The 21,263-nt window shown below is 38.9% G+C and overlaps 1 protein-coding gene across 1 annotated transcript in view; it reads right to left on the minus strand.

Annotated features, from left to right (window-relative positions):
• Window positions 1–1,186: 1,186 nt before the first annotated feature.
• The window catches only part of TPST1 (tyrosylprotein sulfotransferase 1), a 67,415-nt gene continuing 47,338 nt past the window's right edge, over window positions 1,187–21,263 (minus strand). Inside the window, exons 4-6 of the mRNA XM_036409761.2 lie at window positions 6,819–6,869; window positions 4,412–4,457; window positions 1,187–1,694 (exon numbers count right to left, since the gene is read on the minus strand). Of these exons, the coding sequence (XP_036265654.1) occupies window positions 4,440–4,457; window positions 6,819–6,869 (69 nt within the window). The 3' untranslated portion in view covers window positions 1,187–1,694; window positions 4,412–4,439. The remainder of the gene's footprint in view (window positions 1,695–4,411; window positions 4,458–6,818; window positions 6,870–21,263) is intronic.

Genomic DNA, 21,263 nt, shown 5'->3' on the forward strand with positions numbered 1-21,263 from the left:
GAATATAACATGCAGAGGCAGGAGGAGCTCGATGTGTTCCAGGGAACACAGAGAGCTCCGGAGCACAAAGGCAAGGTGGGAGAGACTGGCCTAAACACGATGGGGAGGAGGGCAGTGCTGGATCCGGCAGGAGTCTGGATTCTACTCTAAATGAAATGTAAGTGGTAGGGTCAAGCCCAGGTGTGCATTTTATTTTACTTCACTTTATTTTATTTTTGTTAATCTTCACCAGAGGATATTTTCTCATTGAGTGGAAGGAAGAGGGAGAACAGAGAGAGAAATATCAATGTGAGATAGACACATCAGTTGGCTGCCTCCCACATTCACCCCAATCAGGGCCAGGGATCGAACCTGCACAGATATGCGCCTCCAACCAGAATGGAACCAGGGGCCCGGGACCCTTCAGTTTGCAGGTCAATGCTCTTATCCACTAAACCAAACCAGCCTGGTCCAGGTGTGCATTTTATTTTATTTTTTGTTTAATTCTTACCCGAGGATATTTTCCCATTGATTTTTAGGGTGAGTGGAAGAGAGAGGGAAAGAGAGAAACATCAATGTGAGAGAAACATATTCAATGATTCCTGCCTGCACATGCCCCAACCAGGGCCTGGGCCGAGTAGCAGCCTACACCCAAGGTATGCGCCCCTGACTGGAATCGAACCCCGGTCCCTGGGCCACAGGCCAATGCTCTATCTATTGAGCCAAACCATCTAGGGCCAGATGTACATTTTAAAATTCTTACTCTATCTAGTGCTGAACAGAATTTGAGAGGGCAAGAGGAGGGATAAGGTGTTGGTTAGGAGGCTGTATCCTGCAATAGCCTAGGTCCATGGACGGCAAACTGTGGCTTATGAGCCACATGCGGCTCTTTGGTCCCTTGAGTGTGGCTCTTCCACAAAATACCACAGCCTGGGTGAGTCTATTTTGAAGAAGTGGCGTTAGAAGTTTAAATTTAAAAAATTTGGCTCTCAAAAGAAATTTCAATCACTGTTGACTAATGAGTTTGCCGACCACTGTCCTAGGTGATAGATGGTGATAGATGAGGGTGGGGCAGTGGAGTTGAAAGGAAGGGGATCAATTCAAGAAATATTTTGTTGAAGGTGCTGAACAATGAATTGGCCTGGCAGAAGTATTCACTTTAAGTTGAATCAAAGATCTTGTAATGAAAATATGTAAACTGCCAGAATGCTTCACACTTAAAGCTTTTATTTTGAAAAATAAAATACAAAAGTCATTACATTGTAAATGTATACAGTAATCCCTCATCTTCTCAGAAACAATACAATTTAAATAATTAAGATATTTAGTATTATCCACATCAATACGTTTAAACAGATACAATTATTCTACAAAACCAAGAGACACTGAACAATTTTTTATGTACAGAATGCCAATTTTAAACCTCTCCTTTAAAACAAAGTTTGGAACCTGGTTAGAAAGGATAAGGACCAGAGCAGTTTTAACAGAAAGCGCACGTCCCTTCTGGGCTCCTAATCCGCTGGGGTGTGCATGCGATAGAATCAAGAGCGCGGCGCTCAGGACACACATCACTCAGGAAGGCCCAGGTGTGTTCTTCGTCCCACCCTCTCAGTGGAGGAGTCTGACAAACGGCAGGAGATGCGGGCCATGGAACGTACACTCCCCGGATCTCGGCAGGTGACGGCCAGTCCTAGATGAAAAGGCAGAAGTCTTCCCTAGGGCAAACAAAAGGGATTCGGTTACGGCGTGGAGTCCCAGTTCCTTCTCCCCTTGCACCTCGTGGCCTCCTTCCCAGCTGTGGGCCTGCCATGAGCCAGGTAGATGGGCAGGAGGATCAACAATTCCGAGAACAGCTAACCTCAGGACCATGGGAGAGGCACGCTCTCCCTCCGTCTGGATTGAATGGAGATGTGCAAAACTGCTCCAATGTGCAAAACAGGCAGATGGCAGGCAAAACAAGGGCTGCTCCTGCCCATTTCTAAGTGACTGCAACAGGCATAGCAACTGAAGCTACTGCGGGAACACTGGTAGGCCGTCAAATGTCCAGAGGTCCAACATGCTGACTCTTCTTTTGAGAAAGTGGATGCTAAGGAAGGTTTAGATAACACAGCAACTGTCATCAAATGACAAAGGATCCAAAAGACAAGAAGACAGACTGGTATCGGTCCTGAGCTGCTCTGCTGTCTTCCTAGCTTCTCCGGAGTCCTTCCCTCAATGCAGGTGGGCACCTACAGGCCTCGGTTGGCAAACAAGAATGAAATGCTAGAGTCCACTTGACATGGCATTATGTCTTTTAAAACAAACACTATACTTTCAGGGATCATGTCTGTACTTTGTTACTAGAGAAGTTTGTCTGGATGTGCCTTGTAAAACAGCAGTCAATAAATAAAGCCATATATGGTGTGTGTGTGTGTGTGTGTGTGTGTGTGTTGGGGAGGGGATTTATAAATTTTGAAAGTATTTTGGATAAACAAAATTATCCAAGGCCTGATAACAACTGTTGGATATGCATACCCATAGATATAAGTCTAACATTTAGTATTTGCTACTTAGCAAAAGGACAAACGTAAATCCTAAAACCTATTCATGTTATTAGCTCATTGTCATCGTGATTTTGACATGGCATAGCAGTATTCATGTGCTTATACTAACTATAATCCACAAACACACTGCAAGTCATACAAATCTCCTATTCAAATTATTCAATCTCAATTTTCTCATCAGTACAACAGGAATAGTACTACCTACTTGCCAGAGTGCCTGGACGCTTGAATGAACTCATTCAAATACATACATATATTTATCATAGATATTGTTTCACATATTATATATTATACTAATATATTTTATTGATTTTGTACAGAAAGAAAGGGAGAGAGATAGAGAGTTAGAAACATCGATGAGAGAGAGTCATCGATCAGCTGCCTCTTGCACACCCCCTACTGGGGATCTGCCCGCAACCAAGGCACATGCCCTTGTCCGGAATCGAACCCGGGACCCTTCGGTCCCCAAGCCGATGCTCTATCCATTGAGCCAAACCGGTCTCGGCCATATTATATATTATACTAGAGGCCCGGTGCATGGATTTGCTCAGGGCATGTCCAACCTGTCTGGCCCAGTCCCGATAGGCTGGACCCCAGCAGCAAGCTAACCTACCTGTCGGAGTGTCTTCCCCCTGGTGGTCAGTGCGCATCATAGCAACTGGTCAAATGGTGGAATGAATGGTTGGACACTTATCATATTAGGCTTTTATTATATAGGATACCATATGATATATACCATTTATATACTACATATAAAATGCTTAGCATTTTATGCTTGGTATGTACTCAATACATGGCTATTATATAAAATAAAAATAAAATAGAAAGCAAAAATCAAATTTTCAAAAAGCTTTTCAAGTTCCAAATGATAGAAGGCATCACCACATCATTCGGAGAGAGGTATAAGCTCTGAGTGGCTCCATCAGGGGGTGTGGGTCCAGAATCCAGCTTTGCCACTAAGTGGCTGGTGTCCCCAGACACACACCTGGTGATTACTCATAAACAAAGGGGGCTTATAGGGCACGGCTAGCCTAGCCCAAACTCAAATCCTTAGCTACTGTGAGACAATGCAAGTGACAAAGGTAAGACTCATAATACATTAAAATCAGTAAAGGCAGACTTGAAGAACAAATCAAATAACTCTCCCAAATGTTAGTACAGAATTATGTGCATGTCAGCACACAGAGAAAGCAGGGTGCAGGGACTGGTGTTCTTCAGCCCTGGGTTCTCCGACCTGAGATGTGACCTTGACAAATCACCTACACTCTCTAGGATCAGTTGCCTTACCAGCAAACAGATGGCTGAGGGTGATGTTTTCCAGTTTCTTTCAGCTAAAATATCTTATTCTTTTTTAAAAAAAAATATTGATTTTTTAAAAAAATATATATTGTTTTTTACAGAGAGGAATAGAGAGGGATAGAGTTAGAAACATCAATGAGAGAGAATCATCGATCAGCTGCCTCTTGCACACCCCCAACTCGGGATGTGCCCGCAACCAAGGTACATGCCCTTGACCAGAATTGAACCTGGGACCTTTCAGTCTCCAGGCTGACACTCTATCCACTGAGCCAAACCAGTTTTGGCGAAAATAACTTATTCTTTATCATATTGAAAATAACTACCACCATTATTTTGCTTACTCTGTACCAGGCTTTTTGCAGACATTATTATGGTTAATTCTTGCTACCACTCTCTTGTTAATATTGTCCTTTTACAGACGAGGAACTAAGAAACAGAGAAGCTGAGTAATTTTCTCAGTGTCACAAAGAGCCAAGATTCCAACCCAGGCCAACTGACTCCAGAGTTGTGCTCTCCACCCTGGCCACCCTGCCCGCCTACAAGAGCCTAAGCAGGGAAATCCACAGACCAGCATGTCCCCCAAACCTCACCTTAGGATGTAAGAGGTTCATGGCTCTGCTACTCCACTTGCTCAGCCTGTCAAAAAAAAAAAAAGCAAAAGCTGTTTTAAAGTCCTCAAAGTTGGTCAGCATGAGAAATGACAGCTCTGGTAAAAATATCCGGGGTAGCTTGCAGGCTCTAATTAGACTTTCTACTGAACTCAGCCTGCTACTGCCGTATAATAAATACATAATTACATTGGCCTTTGTCCCTGGTTCCTGATGGGGAGACTTAACTCCTTGGAATTCCTGCGAAACGAGTCCCTTAGGTCACACCTGAGTTTACTCTAAGATAGGGGTGTCGAACTCAATCAGAGAAGGGGCCAAAATCTAAAATCCAGCCTAAATCACGGGCCGAATGGTTTACTGAACAGTCATAAACTGTCATTGTGATGGAAACGCAGCGGAGTGCAGTGATGACAGCGCGGTTCGGGCCACATTGCAAGGCCTGGCGGGACGGATTTGGCCCGAGGGCCTTGTGTTTGACACATGTGCGAGTCTAAGAGGTGAGATGACTCGGGATGGGGCTGCTCACCAGAAACAGCAGCCCTGTATGTAGAGGGCTGGGGCTTTCAGCCAGCCCAACCTCTGGATAGGGTTCATTGACTGGGGATTGAGCTCAATCACATGGCCAATGATCCAATCAATCGGGCCTCTATAATTAGATCCCAAGATGCCAGAGTTCAGTGGAGCTTCCTGGATGGCGAACACACAGTTTCTGTACCCATTCCCCTTGGAATCGGTTCCGATTCCAAGGGGAATGGGTGCAGAAACTGTCCGAGACCCACCCAGACTCTGTCCTGTGTCTCTTCAGGTGGCTGGTCCTGGCTGTATCCTTTATAAATACAAAACTGTAACCACAAGTCAAAGCCTCCCTGAGTTCTGCGAGCCATTCTAGCTAAGTTCAAGGGTGAGGGCTCAGTGGGCTTCAGTGTTCATTTATTAGAAGTTAACCAGAGTCTTTTATAGGCCCTTTCTAAGTACGTGTGGGATGCAGTAAATGAAACTACCAGAAAAAGGGGACTGAAGCGCTGGATACTCCTTTTGCCCAATTTAAAAAATATCTTTCTTATTGATTTGTAGAAATTTTCTATAGTCCACAGATAAGACATTTGTTTAAAATATTTTCTCCCACTTACTTTTTTACTCCAGCTATCATGCTCTCTGATAAGTAAACATTCTCAATTTTAATGTAGTCCAACTTATCCATTTTAAAATCAATGATTAGTATTTTCAATGATTTAAGAAATCCTTCCCCTCTTTTTTTTTCTTTATTAATTAAGGTATTTCACATGTGTCCTTATTCCCCCATTCATGCCCTCCACCCCCCTGTTGTCTGTGTCCATTGGTTAGGCTTATATGTATGCATACAAATCCTTTAGTTGATCTCTCCCTTTTACCCCCCGCCCTCCAATACCTTCCCTCTGAGGTTTGATGGTCTGATAGATGCTTCTCTGTCTCTGGATCTATTTTTGTTCATCACTTTATGTTGTTCATTATATTCCACAAATGAGTGAGATCATGTGATATTTATCTTTCTCTGCCTATTTCGCTTAGCATAATGCTCTCCAGTTCCATCTAGGATGTTGCAAATGGTAGGAATTTCTTCTTTTTTACAGCAGCATAATATTCCATTGTATAGAATACACAGTTTTTAAAAATCCTCAGTTTTTCCACAGTATTTAAAAATCCTTCCTTCTTGAGGTCATAAAGATATTTTCTTCTTTTGTCTCCTAAAAACTTTATTATTTTGCCTTTCACATTTAGGTCTATAACCCACCTAGAAATGATTTTTGTGTATGCTGTGAAGCAAGGGTGTTCTTTTAGTCTTAGTCTTAAATACCCTTTCTTGACCCCTTCAGACTTATTATGCAAAACAGCCTTAGAATTTGACATTCCTTTAAGATTCTGAATCTTGGCTTATTCTCTGGCTCCAAATGCCATAGCCTGTGAGTGAGTGAGTGACAGCTTCTTCATGAATTCACCCAGGTTTCTGGGAATTCATGCATGCCTAGGCTCAAAGCCTGCAACCTCTTATATGCAAAAGTCTATCACAGTTTATATGTATATATATCAGGAGTTCCTTGAGAAGATTTAAAATTTTTAAATGTTTCAAATTATAGTTGATATACAATATTATATTAGTGTCAGGTGTATAATATAGTGATTAGGCATTTATACAATTTACAAAGTGATCACCCCAATAAGTCTAAGTACCCATCTGACACCCTATATAGTTAATTAAAATACTGACTGAATTCCTTATGCATTAAATTATTAAAACCAACAATTACCAGAAGCCAATCTTTCTACTAGAAGCACATATTATCTTTAAAAAAATCGCTTCAATACCAGAGCCTATCTATTACACATCAAAAGGAGAAAACAGATACCATACCTGAGGTTTTTCTTTAAGAAATTCAGGTAACTGAAATTCTCCTTTATAGACCTGGAAAAAGAAAGCAAACAGGTACTGTCATCGTCACTTCTGAGCTTGCAGTACCTGATATTGGGTGGGATTACTGTTTCATTCTTGTGAATTTTAAAACTGGAGGGAAGCCGGCCAGTTCAAGAGCAGCCAGGGATGAAGAACTGAGTGAAACCCATTCACTCTGATCTCCCTTGCTCCACATTTGCCCCAGTGCTTCCAAAAGTGAGCTGGCTGGGAGAGGGCTCAGAGTATCGGAAGAAGGAAAAACAACATCCCAACATCTCAAATTCTAATCATTTTAGCTGAGAGAGAAACAAGCCCTAGTCACTAGGGCCTAGTGCATCTCTCTCAAGCAACCAACACAGAATTCCCACAATCTAGGAATAGGCTCCACCTGATTTCCTTTTGAAATCTCCAACTTTAAAACCCTGGATTTGATCCAATCTTTCTTAATGTACCTCAGGTTCCCATAATAATTTAAATATTAGATGATTCTTAAAATGATAAATACTTTTAACCTCATAAAATCTTATGACAACTATTAATTTTTTTAAATCCCAAACTAGTCACACTACATTAAGATGTGATTGACTGACTGATTGATTTTAATCCTCACCCAAGGATAATGCTTATTGCTTTTTGGAGAGAGAGGAAGGGGGAGAGAGAGACATCAGTGTGAGAAAGAAGCATCAATCAGTTGTCTCCCATACATGCTCTGACCAGGGATTGAACCCACAACCCAGGTATATGCTCTAACTGGGCATTAAACCTGTGACCCTTTTGTTCCATGGGACAATGCTCCAACCAGCTAAACCACTTGACGAGGGCAATCTTATAACTAAAAATTTTCTTTTTTCTAAATGTAAAATTATGTTTCTAATGCCAGTGATTAGGAAATACTTTATTAAAAATAATACCACTTTATTAAAAATAATACCACTTATACTAATATTAAAAAACCCCACACCAAATACCTGAGAATAAATCTAATAAAATACATATAAGACAAGACCAAATAAAATAGAGAGACATACTATTTTCAGGGGCTGGGGAAGGGGTAATTTGAAGCTGATTGTAGAAGTTATATGAAAATGCATAAGACCAAAACTACTCAAACTAATCTTAAAAAGAACAAAATAGGAGGGGCTTATTCTACCAGATATTAAGACATTATTATATAGCTATAATTAAGCTATATTATCAATAATAATAAAAGCATAATATGCTAATTAGACTGGACAGCCAAACAACCTTCAGGACAAAGCTGGGGCTTGGAGGGCAGAGTCCCTTGCACTAATTTCATGCACCGGGCCTCCAGTAAGACAGTAAAGTTTTGGTACTGACAAAAAGAACACTTTAGACTGACAAAGTAATCTATTTAGTGCAAGAAACCAAGTCCTGCACTGCTTACAAAAACAGCAAAGCTAGGAATGGAATTTCCTTTGGCAACAAGGAACAGAGTTCTGGACATACTACTCCCTGGCACTAAGGACGGAGGGTTTTGTCTGACAGGGATGAGTTAGGTGTTCAGAGTCCACACCTCCCTATAGAACCACCCCCACCTCAAACAGGAAGACAAAAGTAGGCGTTTGATTTGGAGGGTGCACTGGAATAAAAATGAAAAGAACAGCAGCTAAACTGTACTACTTTCTCTGCACCAGGTTAGTGTTAAGTAAGGGTTTCATATATATTATCTCGTGGAACCCACAATCTCTGGAGGGAGGCATTATCTTTTTAGAGAGAAAGGCACAGAGGAATTAAGTAATTTGTCCAATGCAGGGAAATGGGAAGCTACGAAGCACCATCCTCAGACTCCCGTTGCTCTGCTTAGATTGAAGTATGGAGGCTACAGCAGTAATCCAGACGAGAAAGGATGGCAAGGACGGTGGCAGTGGAGGTGGTGAGGAGTGGTAGGTTTGTGGATTTGTTTTTCTAATTACATGCAGACTTCCTAACAGATTGGATATGGGATGTGACAGAGCAGAGGAGAGTCAAGGATGACTCCAAGGTTTTTGGCCTAAGCAACTAGCAACTGGAAATATACAGCTGCCATCAACTCAGTTAGGAGAGGTTCTGTGTTTCATAGGTTTTTGGAAGGTCATTAGTTCAATTTTGGATATGCTAAGTTTGAGAAGTCTACTAGCCAATGAATGAAAATATCAAGTAGTTGGATATACAATTCTGGAGTTCATGGAAGAGGTCTGGCTGGGATATATAAATGTGAGAATTATTAACTTAGAGATGCTAGGTGAAGCCTCAATACCTGCTGAGATAACTCACGGGGGCTCAAGGAAGATAGAGAAGAGCAGAGCAGAGGACTTAAAACTGAGATATGGGGACAATCTAACATTTAAAAGTCAGGGAGATGAAGAACCAGCAAAGATGACTAATAAGCTATCAATGACATAAGAAAAAAATATATTTTAAGTCGTGTCCTAGAAGCCAAGTGAAGAAAACATATCAAGGAGAGAGTAATTGCCCAGCCCCGTGGTCAGTAAACTGTGGCTCTCGAGTCACATGTGGCTCTTTGACCCCTTGAGTGTGGCTCTTCCACAAAATACTATAGCCTGGGCGAGTACATTTTGAAGAAGTGGCATTAGAAAAAGTTTAAGTTTAAAAAATTTGGCTCTCAAAAGAAATTACAATCATTGTACTGTTGATATTTGGCTCTGTTGACTAATGAGTTTGCTGACCTCTGGCCTAGCTGGTTTGGCTCAGTGGATAGAGTGCTGGCCTGTGGGCTGAAGGGTCCCAAATTCGATTCTGTCAAGGGCACATGCCTGGGGTCGAGGGCTTAGTAGGGGCTCTGTAGGAGGCAGCTGTTAAATGATTTTCTCTCATTATTAATGTTTCTATCTCCCTCTCCCTTTCTTTCTGAAATCAATTAAAACATTAAAAACAAAACAAAACACTAACTCATAAGAAGAAAGGAGCGAGTAATCAATTGTATCACAAGATATTGGGAGGTAAAAAAAAAAAAAAAAAGACCATTGGATTTAATAGCATGAAGGTCAGTGTGACGTTGACAATGTAAATTAAGTAGACTGGTAGTTATGAAATTCTGAATGTAAGGCAGAATAAAGGAGAAGGAATTGGAGACAGAGTAAAGAAAACGTGAGGGGTTTGTTTTTTTAAAGGAGAACACTAAGAATTTCCCCCTCAAGTCTTATTCTTTTTTTTATTTTTATTGATTTCAGAGAGGAAAGGAGAGGGAGAGAGGGATAGAAACATCAGTGACGAGAGAGAATCACTGATTGACTGCCTCCTTCACGCTCCCTACTGGGGATTGAGCCCACAGCCTAGGCATGTGCCCTGATCGGGAATTGAACCATGATCCCCTGGTTCAAAAGTCGATGCTCAACCACTGAGCCAAGCTGGCCAGGCTGAGTTTTGATGTAAAGGGCAGCAAAGAAACAGAAGTCTGTGTGAGTATGTGTGCATATTAAGCTAAAAAATCACTAAGGGCAGCTGATTGACGTTTCTTTCTCATCTGTTTCTGACTCTCTAACCCTCTCTCTTCCTCTCTGTAAAAAAATCAATAAAACATATATATTTAAAAACCACAAAGGGCATATTTGTTTATTCATGGGAAAGATCCTATTGGAGAGCAAAATCTGATGATGCAGGAGACATGGTGAGATGGGCTTGGTCATACATGGGGGAAACATCTTCATACAGGAGCACGGATGTTCACTTCTGTTACACAGACTTCCTATTATAATGGACTGGAGGCCCGGAGCACAATTTTGTGGGGTCTGGCCCACCCCAATGAAGGCTGATTGGGCTGGGCCCCCTGGTTGAACTCCTGTAGGGGGGACAATTTGCATATTAGGTTTTTATTATATAGGATGAGGATATCAGGTCTGAATCACTTCCTTTCCTCTAGCTTCTCAAAAATTACACAATAGCCCTGACCAGTGTGGCTCCGTAGGTTGGAACCAAAAGTCTGTGTGTTCAATTCCAAGTCAGGGCTCATACCCAGATTTAGGCTGGATCCCAGGTTGAGGTGTGTATGGGAGGCGACTGATTGACGTTTCTCTCTCACACTAATGTTTCTCTCTCTTCCCCCCCCTCTCTAAAATTAATAAGCATATTTTTGGGTAAGCATTAAAAGAAAGTACACAACACTTTTTTGTTAAAGCCACATTCTGTATATTTTCATTATTATTACAATATAAATATTATATAAAGTAAAAGTATAAATATCACACATTTACTTCTTTTACACAACTTGTGTGTATTTTAGCTGGGGTTAATAATTGCCTCAGACAGTTTTATATTAATAGAATATTTTTAGAGCAGTTTTAGGTTTACGGAAAAATTGAGCAGAAAGTACAGAGTCCCCATATACTTCCTTCTCTCTTCTACAGTTTCCCCTATTATTAACTGTATTACTGTGGTCCATATGCTACAATAATAAATAGAGACTAATGTGCTGCGATTAATAAAAGTCTTTAGTTTGCACTAGGGTTCGCTATTTGTTCTGTACTTTCTGTGTACTCACCATTACATAGAGTACAGAATAGTTCCACTAGCATGAATCTCTCCTGTGCACCACCACCTACTCATCTCCCCTTCTCTCAACCTTTTTACTGTCTCCATAGTTTTACCTTTTTTAGAATGTCATACAGTTGGAATCATACAGTAAGCAGCCTTTTCAGATTGGCTTTTTTCACTTAGCAATTTTTTATTAGTGCTATCGTGATATATCTTTATTTATCCCTATATTTATATTTATGTTTACATTTATTAATTTGAGAGAGCGAGAGAAAAGGAGGGGAGAGAAAAATCGAAAGGTTGCCTCCTGTTCGCTCCCCAATGGGGAACCAAACCTGCAACCCAGACTTGTGCCTTGCTTTTATGAAGATCCTTGTGAGTACACTGGGCCCACCCAGATAATACTGGATAATTTCATTTTAAATCTCTTAATTACATTTGTAAAGTCCCTTTTGCCATGTAATGTAGCACATTCCAGAGATTAGGACATGGCAATCTTTAGGGGGCATTATTTAGTCTGTCATATGTAAGCAATAGATGACTAATACATTATAATTAAAATCTTTACAGTTTACAAACAGAAGCATAAGAATGAAATGAAATCTGTATAGCCCTTATACTTACAACTTTTTGAAAGTTGTAGATATTATGCTTCATCAACTATAACAAAAAGCTGATGAAGCATAATATTTACAAGTTTCAAAAGATTTGATAGCAGCAAAATATACATGTTCACACTGAGAGATGAAGAGATGAAGCAAACATGGCAAAATTTTAACAACTAATGAATCATGTTAAAGGTATGCAGATGTTCTTCAGATTTTTCTATAAATATGAAAAATATGGGAAAAAATCAGGGAGATAAAAAAACATTTTCAACACCACAAATATATTAATCTTACAAAGCTCACTGGAGTATAAGAACTATTTAATCTGTGAATGAGCTGAAATTTAAGATTAAACTCAGGGGTTGGCAGCCTACTCTGTAAAAGACCAGAGAGTAAATATTTTAGGCTTTGTGGGTCCTACAGCCACTTTTCCAGCTACTCAGTTCTGTAGTACAAAAGCAGATATTACCAAAATGTAAATAAATAAGCAGAGTATATTCTAATAAAACTTTATTTACAAAAACAGGTGGCAGGCCAGATTTGGCCTGCAAGATGTAAGTGCCAATCCTTAATTTAACTCAAGACATTTTTCAAAATAAGAGAATTTTAAAATATATTTTTACTGACTTTTTACAGAGAGGAAAGGAGAGTAAGAAACATTGATGAGAGAGAAACATCGATCAGCTGCCTCCTGCACACCCCCTACTGGGGATGTTCCTACAACCAACGTACATGCCCTTGACCGGGATCGAACCTGGGACCCCTCAGTCCTCAGGTCAACACTCTATCCATTGAGCCAAACCAGTCAGGGCCAAAATCAGAGAATTTTAAACAATCTCCAGAAACATGTACTAATGATTATGCTATGTATTCAGGAATCATTCCAAAGGTTAAAAGATTAGTCACACAGTGCCTGGTTGTGAATTCAAAGTTCACTATAAACTCAAATCTAACTTATTCCTACTCCTTTCTGTAAACACACTGTAAACTCTATAATGTAATCCTCCCTCCCTCCCTTCTTTCTTCTTTCCAACTGTGCTCAACTGCACAAAAATGGATTAATCATAATTCTTAGTTCATGACAAACTTTCACCAATGGCCCATGCTTGGCCTGCTGCTATTTATTTTGTAATGTAATTCGTTATTTTTAATAATGCATTAATCATCCCCCCTTAAGAAATTATGACTTGATACTTTCACATGCAGAGAAAGCACATGATATGATAACACAGCAAGGAATCTAGGTTGAAATTTACATCTTCAATCCCACTTGGCCCTTGTGGCCCACTAGAGACTCATTATCTCTAAACACAAATATGAAACAGCTGATAACATGTATGTTTACATATTCACATTTGTCTAAAAATATTTTGGCAGCTTTGCAAATTCCACCCGGGTTCTTGGAGAGCTCAATAGTCTTGTGCTGTCCAGAAACAACTGGGTGATGTTACATTTCCTATATTAAGACGAAAAATATTAATCAACTCAGGAGCAAAAAATATTAATCAACTTCAGTGAACTGAAGCAATGTTTTCTTAAAAAAGAAATGTGTCAGTGTGTTGCTTTTGGGTGAAGTTGGATAAGATAGACTGGAATGTGAGTTGAATTGGGAACGTGTAGAAGCTGTGAACTAGAAACAGTTAACTGCACTCTATGTTCACCAGACTTCTTAAGGGGAGGGACGGAAGATTCATTATTCTTGTATCTTGGACACAGGAACGAACAGACAGTTGGCTGAAAAAAGAATTAAGTGGGTGAGATCCTTCCATAATGGTCTCCATCAGGGAAGATTTACCATTTTTCATCTGACTCACTCTTTTCCCCCCCCTATAAAATAATTATTTCCTAGAGAGGGCTAGAGACTCCAACTCCAAGTTTCTGCTCAAAAGTACTATAAATTGAAATGCATGCTTAAAAAATTTTAAGAATTCTAAAATCTGTATCTTTTTCAACCCAATTTGAAAAAAAGTATAAAACAAAGTAGAAAATGCTCTTGCAGAGTAGTAATGTTGTGACTATGTTAAACAGAAATTCTACTAAGAAACAGTTAATTGCCGAAACCGGTTTGGCTGAAAGGTCCCGGGTTCGATTCCAGTCAGGGGCATGTACATTGGTTGCGGGCACATCCCTGGTGGGGAGTGGGCAGGAGGCAGCTGGTCGATGTTTCTCTTTCATCAACATTTCTAGCTCTCTATCTCTCTTCCTTCCTCTCTGTGGAAAATCAATAAAATATATTAAAAAAATAAATAGTTAATTGATTATGAGGTCACTGGTCATTGAGTTCTAGTTAATGGCAACTATCTTTCCTTACTATAGCAACAATATTGCACTTAAAATTGGACATTGTGTTATAAGAGTTTGAGATTATCTGTGAAGTTAATATGTTTCTATTAACTTTAATATTTAAAGTTAAAATGTTATACGTAATTTTGACATGCAAACAGACAAGATGAGTCTTTCAAATAATTTAACTAAATCATTCACTCAACAGTGAAGACTTTTTTAAACTGTCATTCGAGAATATTTTTTCCATTGATTTCTGGAGGCAGTGGTAGGGAGGGAGATCTGTGTGTATATGGGGTAGGAGTGGGGGTAAGGAGGAGAGAGAGAGAGAGAGAGAGAGAGAGAGAGAGAGAGAGAGAGAGAGAGAGAGAGAGAAAGCTTGTTATGAGAGAGAGACATGGATTGATTGCCTCCCGCATGCACACCTACCAGGGCTGGGGAACTTGCAACCAAGGTATGTGCCCTTGACTGGGAATTAAACATGCAGCTTTTCAGTCTGCAGGCCCACGCACTAACTACTGTGCTAAACCTCCCAGGGCAACAAAAACATTTTTTGATGTGCAGGCCCTGTGTCCAGACTTACAGGTCTCAATGAGTATGTAAAGGAGTCATCTCTCAATCTAAATTATGAGGAATCCATTCCAGTCCAGGCCAAATACCAGTCTGGTACCAGGACAGAGAAAATGAACATGCACCATTAATGTATCCATTTATTTCTGTGTTTACAAAAGGAATCTTTTATTGCTTCACTTAAAATAAAACATTTTGGCCCTGACCGGTTTGGCTCAGTGGATAAAGCGTTGGCTTGCAGACTGAAGGGTCCTGGCTTGAATTCCGGTCAAGGGTATGTACCTTGGTTGCGGGCACATCCCCAGTGGGGGTTGCGCAGGAGGCAGCTGATGAATGTTTCTCTCTCATCGATGTTTCTAACTCTCTATACCTCTTCTTTCCTCTCTGTAAAAAATCAATAAAATATATTTTAAAAAAACACAAACCATTTTGGCCCAGCCAGTGTAGCTTAGCAGTTGAGCATTGACCCAGGAATCAAGAGGTTGCCAGTCCAATTCCCGGACAGGGCATATGCCTGGGTTGCGGGCTTAATCCCCATTGGGGGGTGAGGGAGGTGCAGGAGGTAGTCAATCAATGATTCTCTCTCATCATTGATATTTTTCTCTCTCTCCTTCTCCCTTCTTCTCTGAAATCAATATATATTTTTTAAAGTTGGTAAGGTTATTGAAGATTATTATAACATAGTTAATCACCTTGACCTAATGTCATTATATACCAATTGTAAGCAAAAAACTACAGAGTAAATATTCCTTTAAAGTAAATGAAAAAGATTTTTGAAATTAACAATTTGTTGGGCCAAAGTTAATAAATTTAGCAACTGTTTAACAATTTATTAGCAAGTTTTAACAAATTTCAAAATTCTAAAAAAAAAAAAAAATAGCAATAGATTCTCTGGTACAGTGGTATTAAGGTAGAAATTAATTACAAGAAGATAACCAGAACATTCCTAAATGTTTGAAAATTAAGAAATAAACGTCTAAATAGTCCATGGGACCAAAAAAAATAAAAAGTAAGAATGGAAATTATCAAATATTTTAAACTAAAAATAAATAAAAATTACATATAAAAACATCTAAGATGTTAATGCAGCCTTGGTAAAAGGGAATTTTATACCTTAAGTGAATATTTAAGAACAAAATAACGGTGGGTACCAATGATCTAAGCATCCATCCCTGGAAGCTAAGATTAAGAGTAGCATATTAAACCCAAAACAGTAAAAAAAAAAAAAAAAAAAAAAAAAAAAAAGAGGAAACAAGGTAGAAATCACAGATAATATAGATAAAAATCAACAAAGCCAAAAGATTATTTTAAAAACATAAAAAACTTTATAAACCTCAGGCAAAACTGATAAAAACAAACAAACAGCATATTAAGATAACCAATATAAGTGAAACAGGAATCATCATCACAGGCTTTTAAAAGGTAATCTAGCCCTGGCCGGTTTGGCTCAGTAGTTGGAGTGCTGGCCTTCAGACCAAAGAGTTGTGGATTCGATGCAGGTCAAGGGCAAGTACATCGATTGCAGGTTCAATCCTGGGGTGCAAACCAGAGGCTACCAATGGATGTGTCTCTTTCAAGTCAATGTTTCTCTCTCTCTCTCTCCCCATCTTCCTCCTCTCCCTCCCTCGATTCTCTCTAAAAATCAATGGGAAAAATATTTTCACTCCTTGGGTGAGGCTTAAAAAAATAATAAAAATAGCCAAAACCGGTTTGGCTCAATGGTACAGTGTCGGTCTGCGGAATGAAAGGTTCCAGATTCGATTCCGATCAAGGGCATGTACATTGGTTGCGGGCACATCCCCAGTAAAGGATGTGCAAGAGGCAGCCTGTCAATGTTTCTCTCTCATCGATGTTTCTAGCTCTCTATCTCTCTCCCTTCCTCCTCTCTGTAAAATATCAATAAAATATAATTTAAAAAAAGAAAAAAAGAAATAGGCTACCTATTAAAATAATAATAATAATAATAATAATAATAATAAAAGGCAATCTAGCAAATGATTTTGCTTATCATCCTAAATAACCTACTTTAGTTTTGTTGATTCTATTTTTTCTATTCTCTACTTCATTAATTCCTGCTCTAATCTTTAATATTTCCTTTCTTCTGTTCACTTTGTGTATAGTTTTCTGTCCTTTTCCCAGTTCTTCAAGGTGTTACATTTTAGATCTTTCATTTTTTCTAGAGAGAAATTTCCCTTTTATATGGCTTTTTTTTTTTTTTTTTTTTTTTTTTTTTTTTTTTTTTTTTTTTTTTTTTTTTTTTTTTTGCATCCTATATATTTTAGTATGTTGTGTTTTTGTTTCCATTGATCTCAAAGTATTTTCTAATTTCCCTAGCGATTTCTTTTTTGGTTAAGAGTGTATTATTTAATTTTCACATATTGAAAATTACACAGTTTTCCTTCTGTTATTAATTTCGAACTTCATCCTGTTGTGGTTGGAGAAGATATTCTGTATGATTTAAGTAATTTAAAATGTACTGAACATTATTTTATGGCCCAACATATGGTCCATGCTGGAAAATGTTCCGTGTGCTCTTGAAAAGAATGTGCTGTTATTGGGTGGAGTATTCTGTATAAGTCTGTTAGGTCTCAGTAGTTTATAGTGCTGTTCAAGTCCTGTCTTTCCTTATTGACGTGTGTAGATGGCTTATCTGAAATTGAAGTTATGTCAGTGTTTGTCCCATATGTGTTGAGGACTTTGCTCTTCATTATCTGCCCATTGGTTCAGAGATTATGTAAATACAGATGAGCACAGCCTTATCCCACCCCTACTCTACTTTCCTACTTCTTAGCTTCTGCCTATCAGGGAACAAGTTTGGACCATAAGTTCAATTTTGGACATTGTTTGAGGTCCTCAAGAACAGCCAGCTGGAAATATACAAAAGGTAGTTGGAAATTATGAGCCTAGGGCTCAGGAAAGAGACCCACTGAGAAAGACAGATTTATGATCATCAGCAAATAGGTTGCAATCAAACGGAGTGGATCAGCTTGACCGAGGAGACAATCAAACAGAAGTCCCTTATCTGATGGGCTTCGGGGGCACCCATGAAGCCACTGAAATTTTGTGTATATATATGTCTACATTTCTGACGTAGAGACCCACAGGTTTTATTGAATTCTTAAGTAGGTCTGTAAACCTAAAAATACTAAAAACCTAAGGAGGAGGGAGAAGACTAAGGATGCGACCTAAAGGGCACTCTTTACCGAAATGTGCTCCAATGAGAGACTATGACAGGAAAGGGCATGGAATGTGTTAGCATTTCATTTCCAATTTACCATCTGAGTCACAGCACCCACGAAGCACATGATTTTTACTCAAAGCTGGGCAACATGTTCCCAAAATATGCTGTCTTAGACACCAGCACTTCTAGACTTTTACAAAATTGTACAAAAACTAGCACATATAGGCCTGGGGCTTGGGATTCTATATTCCCATACAAAAAATAATTTATTCCCACTTTCCACCCCATAAAAGGAACAATATCCTCAGCTACCTTCCTTCTTTGGAGCCTATCTCATGTCATAGCTGACAACCAAAGATCACTTTTTAAGCATTACTTTATAAAACTTCATGATCATCAATGCTGTATATTTAAGCCTCTGTGTTTTTACAGGCAAAAAAAAAAAAGTTTTGAAAACACACAGGATTGGGATTGCAAGTAGGGCTATGAAATCCAAACCCATGAAGCAAGAATGTCAGCTTGTATGAATTATCACTAAGTGCTCAAAAATGCAATTATAGTTCACACTTCATATTTTTCCCCTTAAAATCATTTGTCACGTTAGAGATAGGAGGACATGGGAAGGTGTTTTTTTTCAGTGTGCATTTTGAAACCCTTTCAAAAGCTACAAATGTGTCTGAAATAAATTCTTTAGTCACATGGATTCAAGTCATAGCATTCTTCCCAAACTACCACTCAAGCACGCCAAGGATAATCTAGCCAGCCAACTTGAATGTAGGAAAACTATAATGTCTACTGCCTGGGAAACCACTAAATATCATTTACACATGCACATTGGTTTATAAAAACCATTTCAGTATGGTATAAAGGAAAAAGCTATGAATTACCAATTACTAAGAGATTATCAAGCACTATGATGAGGGATACTAGATTGATATGTAACTCATCTTTTTTTAAATACATTTTTATTAATTTTTCATAGAGAGGGATAGAGAGCTAGAAACATCGATGAGAGAGATACATCGACCAGCTGCCTCCTGCACACCCCCCACCAGGGATGTGCCCGCAACCAATGTACATGCCCTTGACTGGAATCGAACCTGGGACCCTTCAGTCCGCAGACCGACGGTCTATCTACTGAGCCAAACCGGTCTTGGCTGTAACTCATCTTTAGCAGAATGCAATCTTGTCACGCTTATAAAACTTTTTTAAAAACTTAAGAGATGGGCCGAGACCGGTTTGGCTCAGTTGATAGAGCGTCAGCCTGTGTACTGAAAGGTCCCGGGTTCAATTCCAGTCAAGGGCATGTATCTTGGTTGCTGGCACATCCCCAGTAGGGGGTGTGCAAGAGGCAGCTGATCGATGATTCTCTCTCATTGATGTTTCTAACTCTCTATCCCTCTCTCTTCCTCTCTGTAAAAAATTAAAAATAAAATATATATATATACACATATATATACATATATACATATACATATATATTTATATATATACATATATATAAATATATATATACATATATATATATAAAAACTTAAGAGATGGTTCATAAAAGGATATATACATATAGGTTAAATTAGAGAATGTTCAATTACATTAATAAATGAAACTTATTAAAATTAGAAAAAATATAAAATAAAATGATGTTTATTATGTTGGTAGTTCAAAAGATTTTTAAAAATTATCAACATATATCAAACACCTTAAAAGTATCAAGTACTTTGATGTGGTTTAATTCTATTCTCATTAGGCTAACCTAAAAAACACACACACACACAAAAAAAAAAACACTAAAATGTAGTATTTATAGTACTGTTCTATTAAAAAATAAAAAAACTGGCAAACACACAAAAATGTAATCGGAACTCTGGAAATAAACTAAAAGTTTGCAAAAAAAAATGTAGTATTTATAAATATGTTCTTTGTAGCATGATTTGTCAAAGAGAAATTGTAAACAACAAAAGAAAAATGGTAAAATGAATTCTAGAACATACACCAGAGAAACATTTTATTTGCTCATTCATTTATTTACTACTTTTCAGAAAGGACTTAAGGTGGCTCATGTAATGATATATTACATAACCATGAAAATTTATGTTTAAAAAGCATGTACACAATGGGAAAATACTAATAAATAGTAAGAGGAAAGGCTTGGATACAAAATCATGTGTATGCAAAGGTAAAACTGTAAAATATGTAATCTTACCTCTGTTTACCAACCTGTAGACAAGGAATGGAATCCATCAAAACAATAAGAATGGTATGTGTGTGAGTGGTAATATGGCAGGACAGTAAGAAGGTAGGAATATTCCTGAGCAAGTGGATGGAGAAACTGAGACAAGAAAATTAAACAAGGCCAAACAGATTGGGCAACTTGCAGCCAGCTTGTAAAGTGCAAGATCTTATCTTCCCCAACCAAAGACACTTGAGAGCAAATGGTTAATACCTCACCTCCCTAACCAGAGAATACATAGCTGAAATCACCCTGGTCTGAGAAAACAGAGAACAAAGACTGAATTAATACCATTTGTGCCAACTAAACTCAAGAACAAATATCATTTGGGGGATGTTAGGGCAGGAGGAGGGAAGGAAAGAAAATGGGGAATTTATCTCACCCACTGAATAAAGAAGGCAACAGTCTTGGAACTTGCCAAGATAAAACTACTAAATGTTCTTAGAAATTCTTGGAAACATCACAGCAAAGTAAAAGGGGGACCTTGAAATCCAGTCTGTTGCTCAAGATATCTGGCAGAGGAACCTTGAAACCTGTAGACAGAAAAGTATAAAACCCTCAAACTTCCACCAGGGGGCACTCAGACAAGCTGGGTTGCCCATTTGTGCTTTTGACATGTGTATTTTTAAAATTTGTTTGCCTTGCTTCCTTAATAAATTTGCTTGTTTTGCTACAACATTGTGGTTGGTCACTCATCTGAAATCTTTCTTATGAGATTGACTAGAACTGAGGAGGGGACAGTCCTCCCCCTCTGACTCAGGCGGCTGTCCAGTAACAGTAACATTATAGGTAAATTTTATTCTATCTTTTATAAGTTTTATACACTGAGCTATTTTTACTAGAGGCCCGGTGCACAAAATTCGTGCACGGGGGTGTGTGTGTGTGTGGTGTGTGTGTGTGTGTGTTCCTTAGTCCAGCCTGCACACTCTCCAATCTGGGATCCCATGAGGGATGTCCAACTGCCCGTTTAGGCCCGATCCCACCAGGCAGTGGGGCATTTCTCTCACAATCCAGGACTGCTGGCTCCCAACTGCTCACCT

This window comes from Pipistrellus kuhlii, unplaced genomic scaffold, assembly GCF_014108245.1.
Source record: "Pipistrellus kuhlii isolate mPipKuh1 unplaced genomic scaffold, mPipKuh1.p scaffold_m20_p_4, whole genome shotgun sequence".
In the NCBI taxonomy this organism is placed as follows: Eukaryota; Metazoa; Chordata; class Mammalia; order Chiroptera; family Vespertilionidae; genus Pipistrellus; species Pipistrellus kuhlii.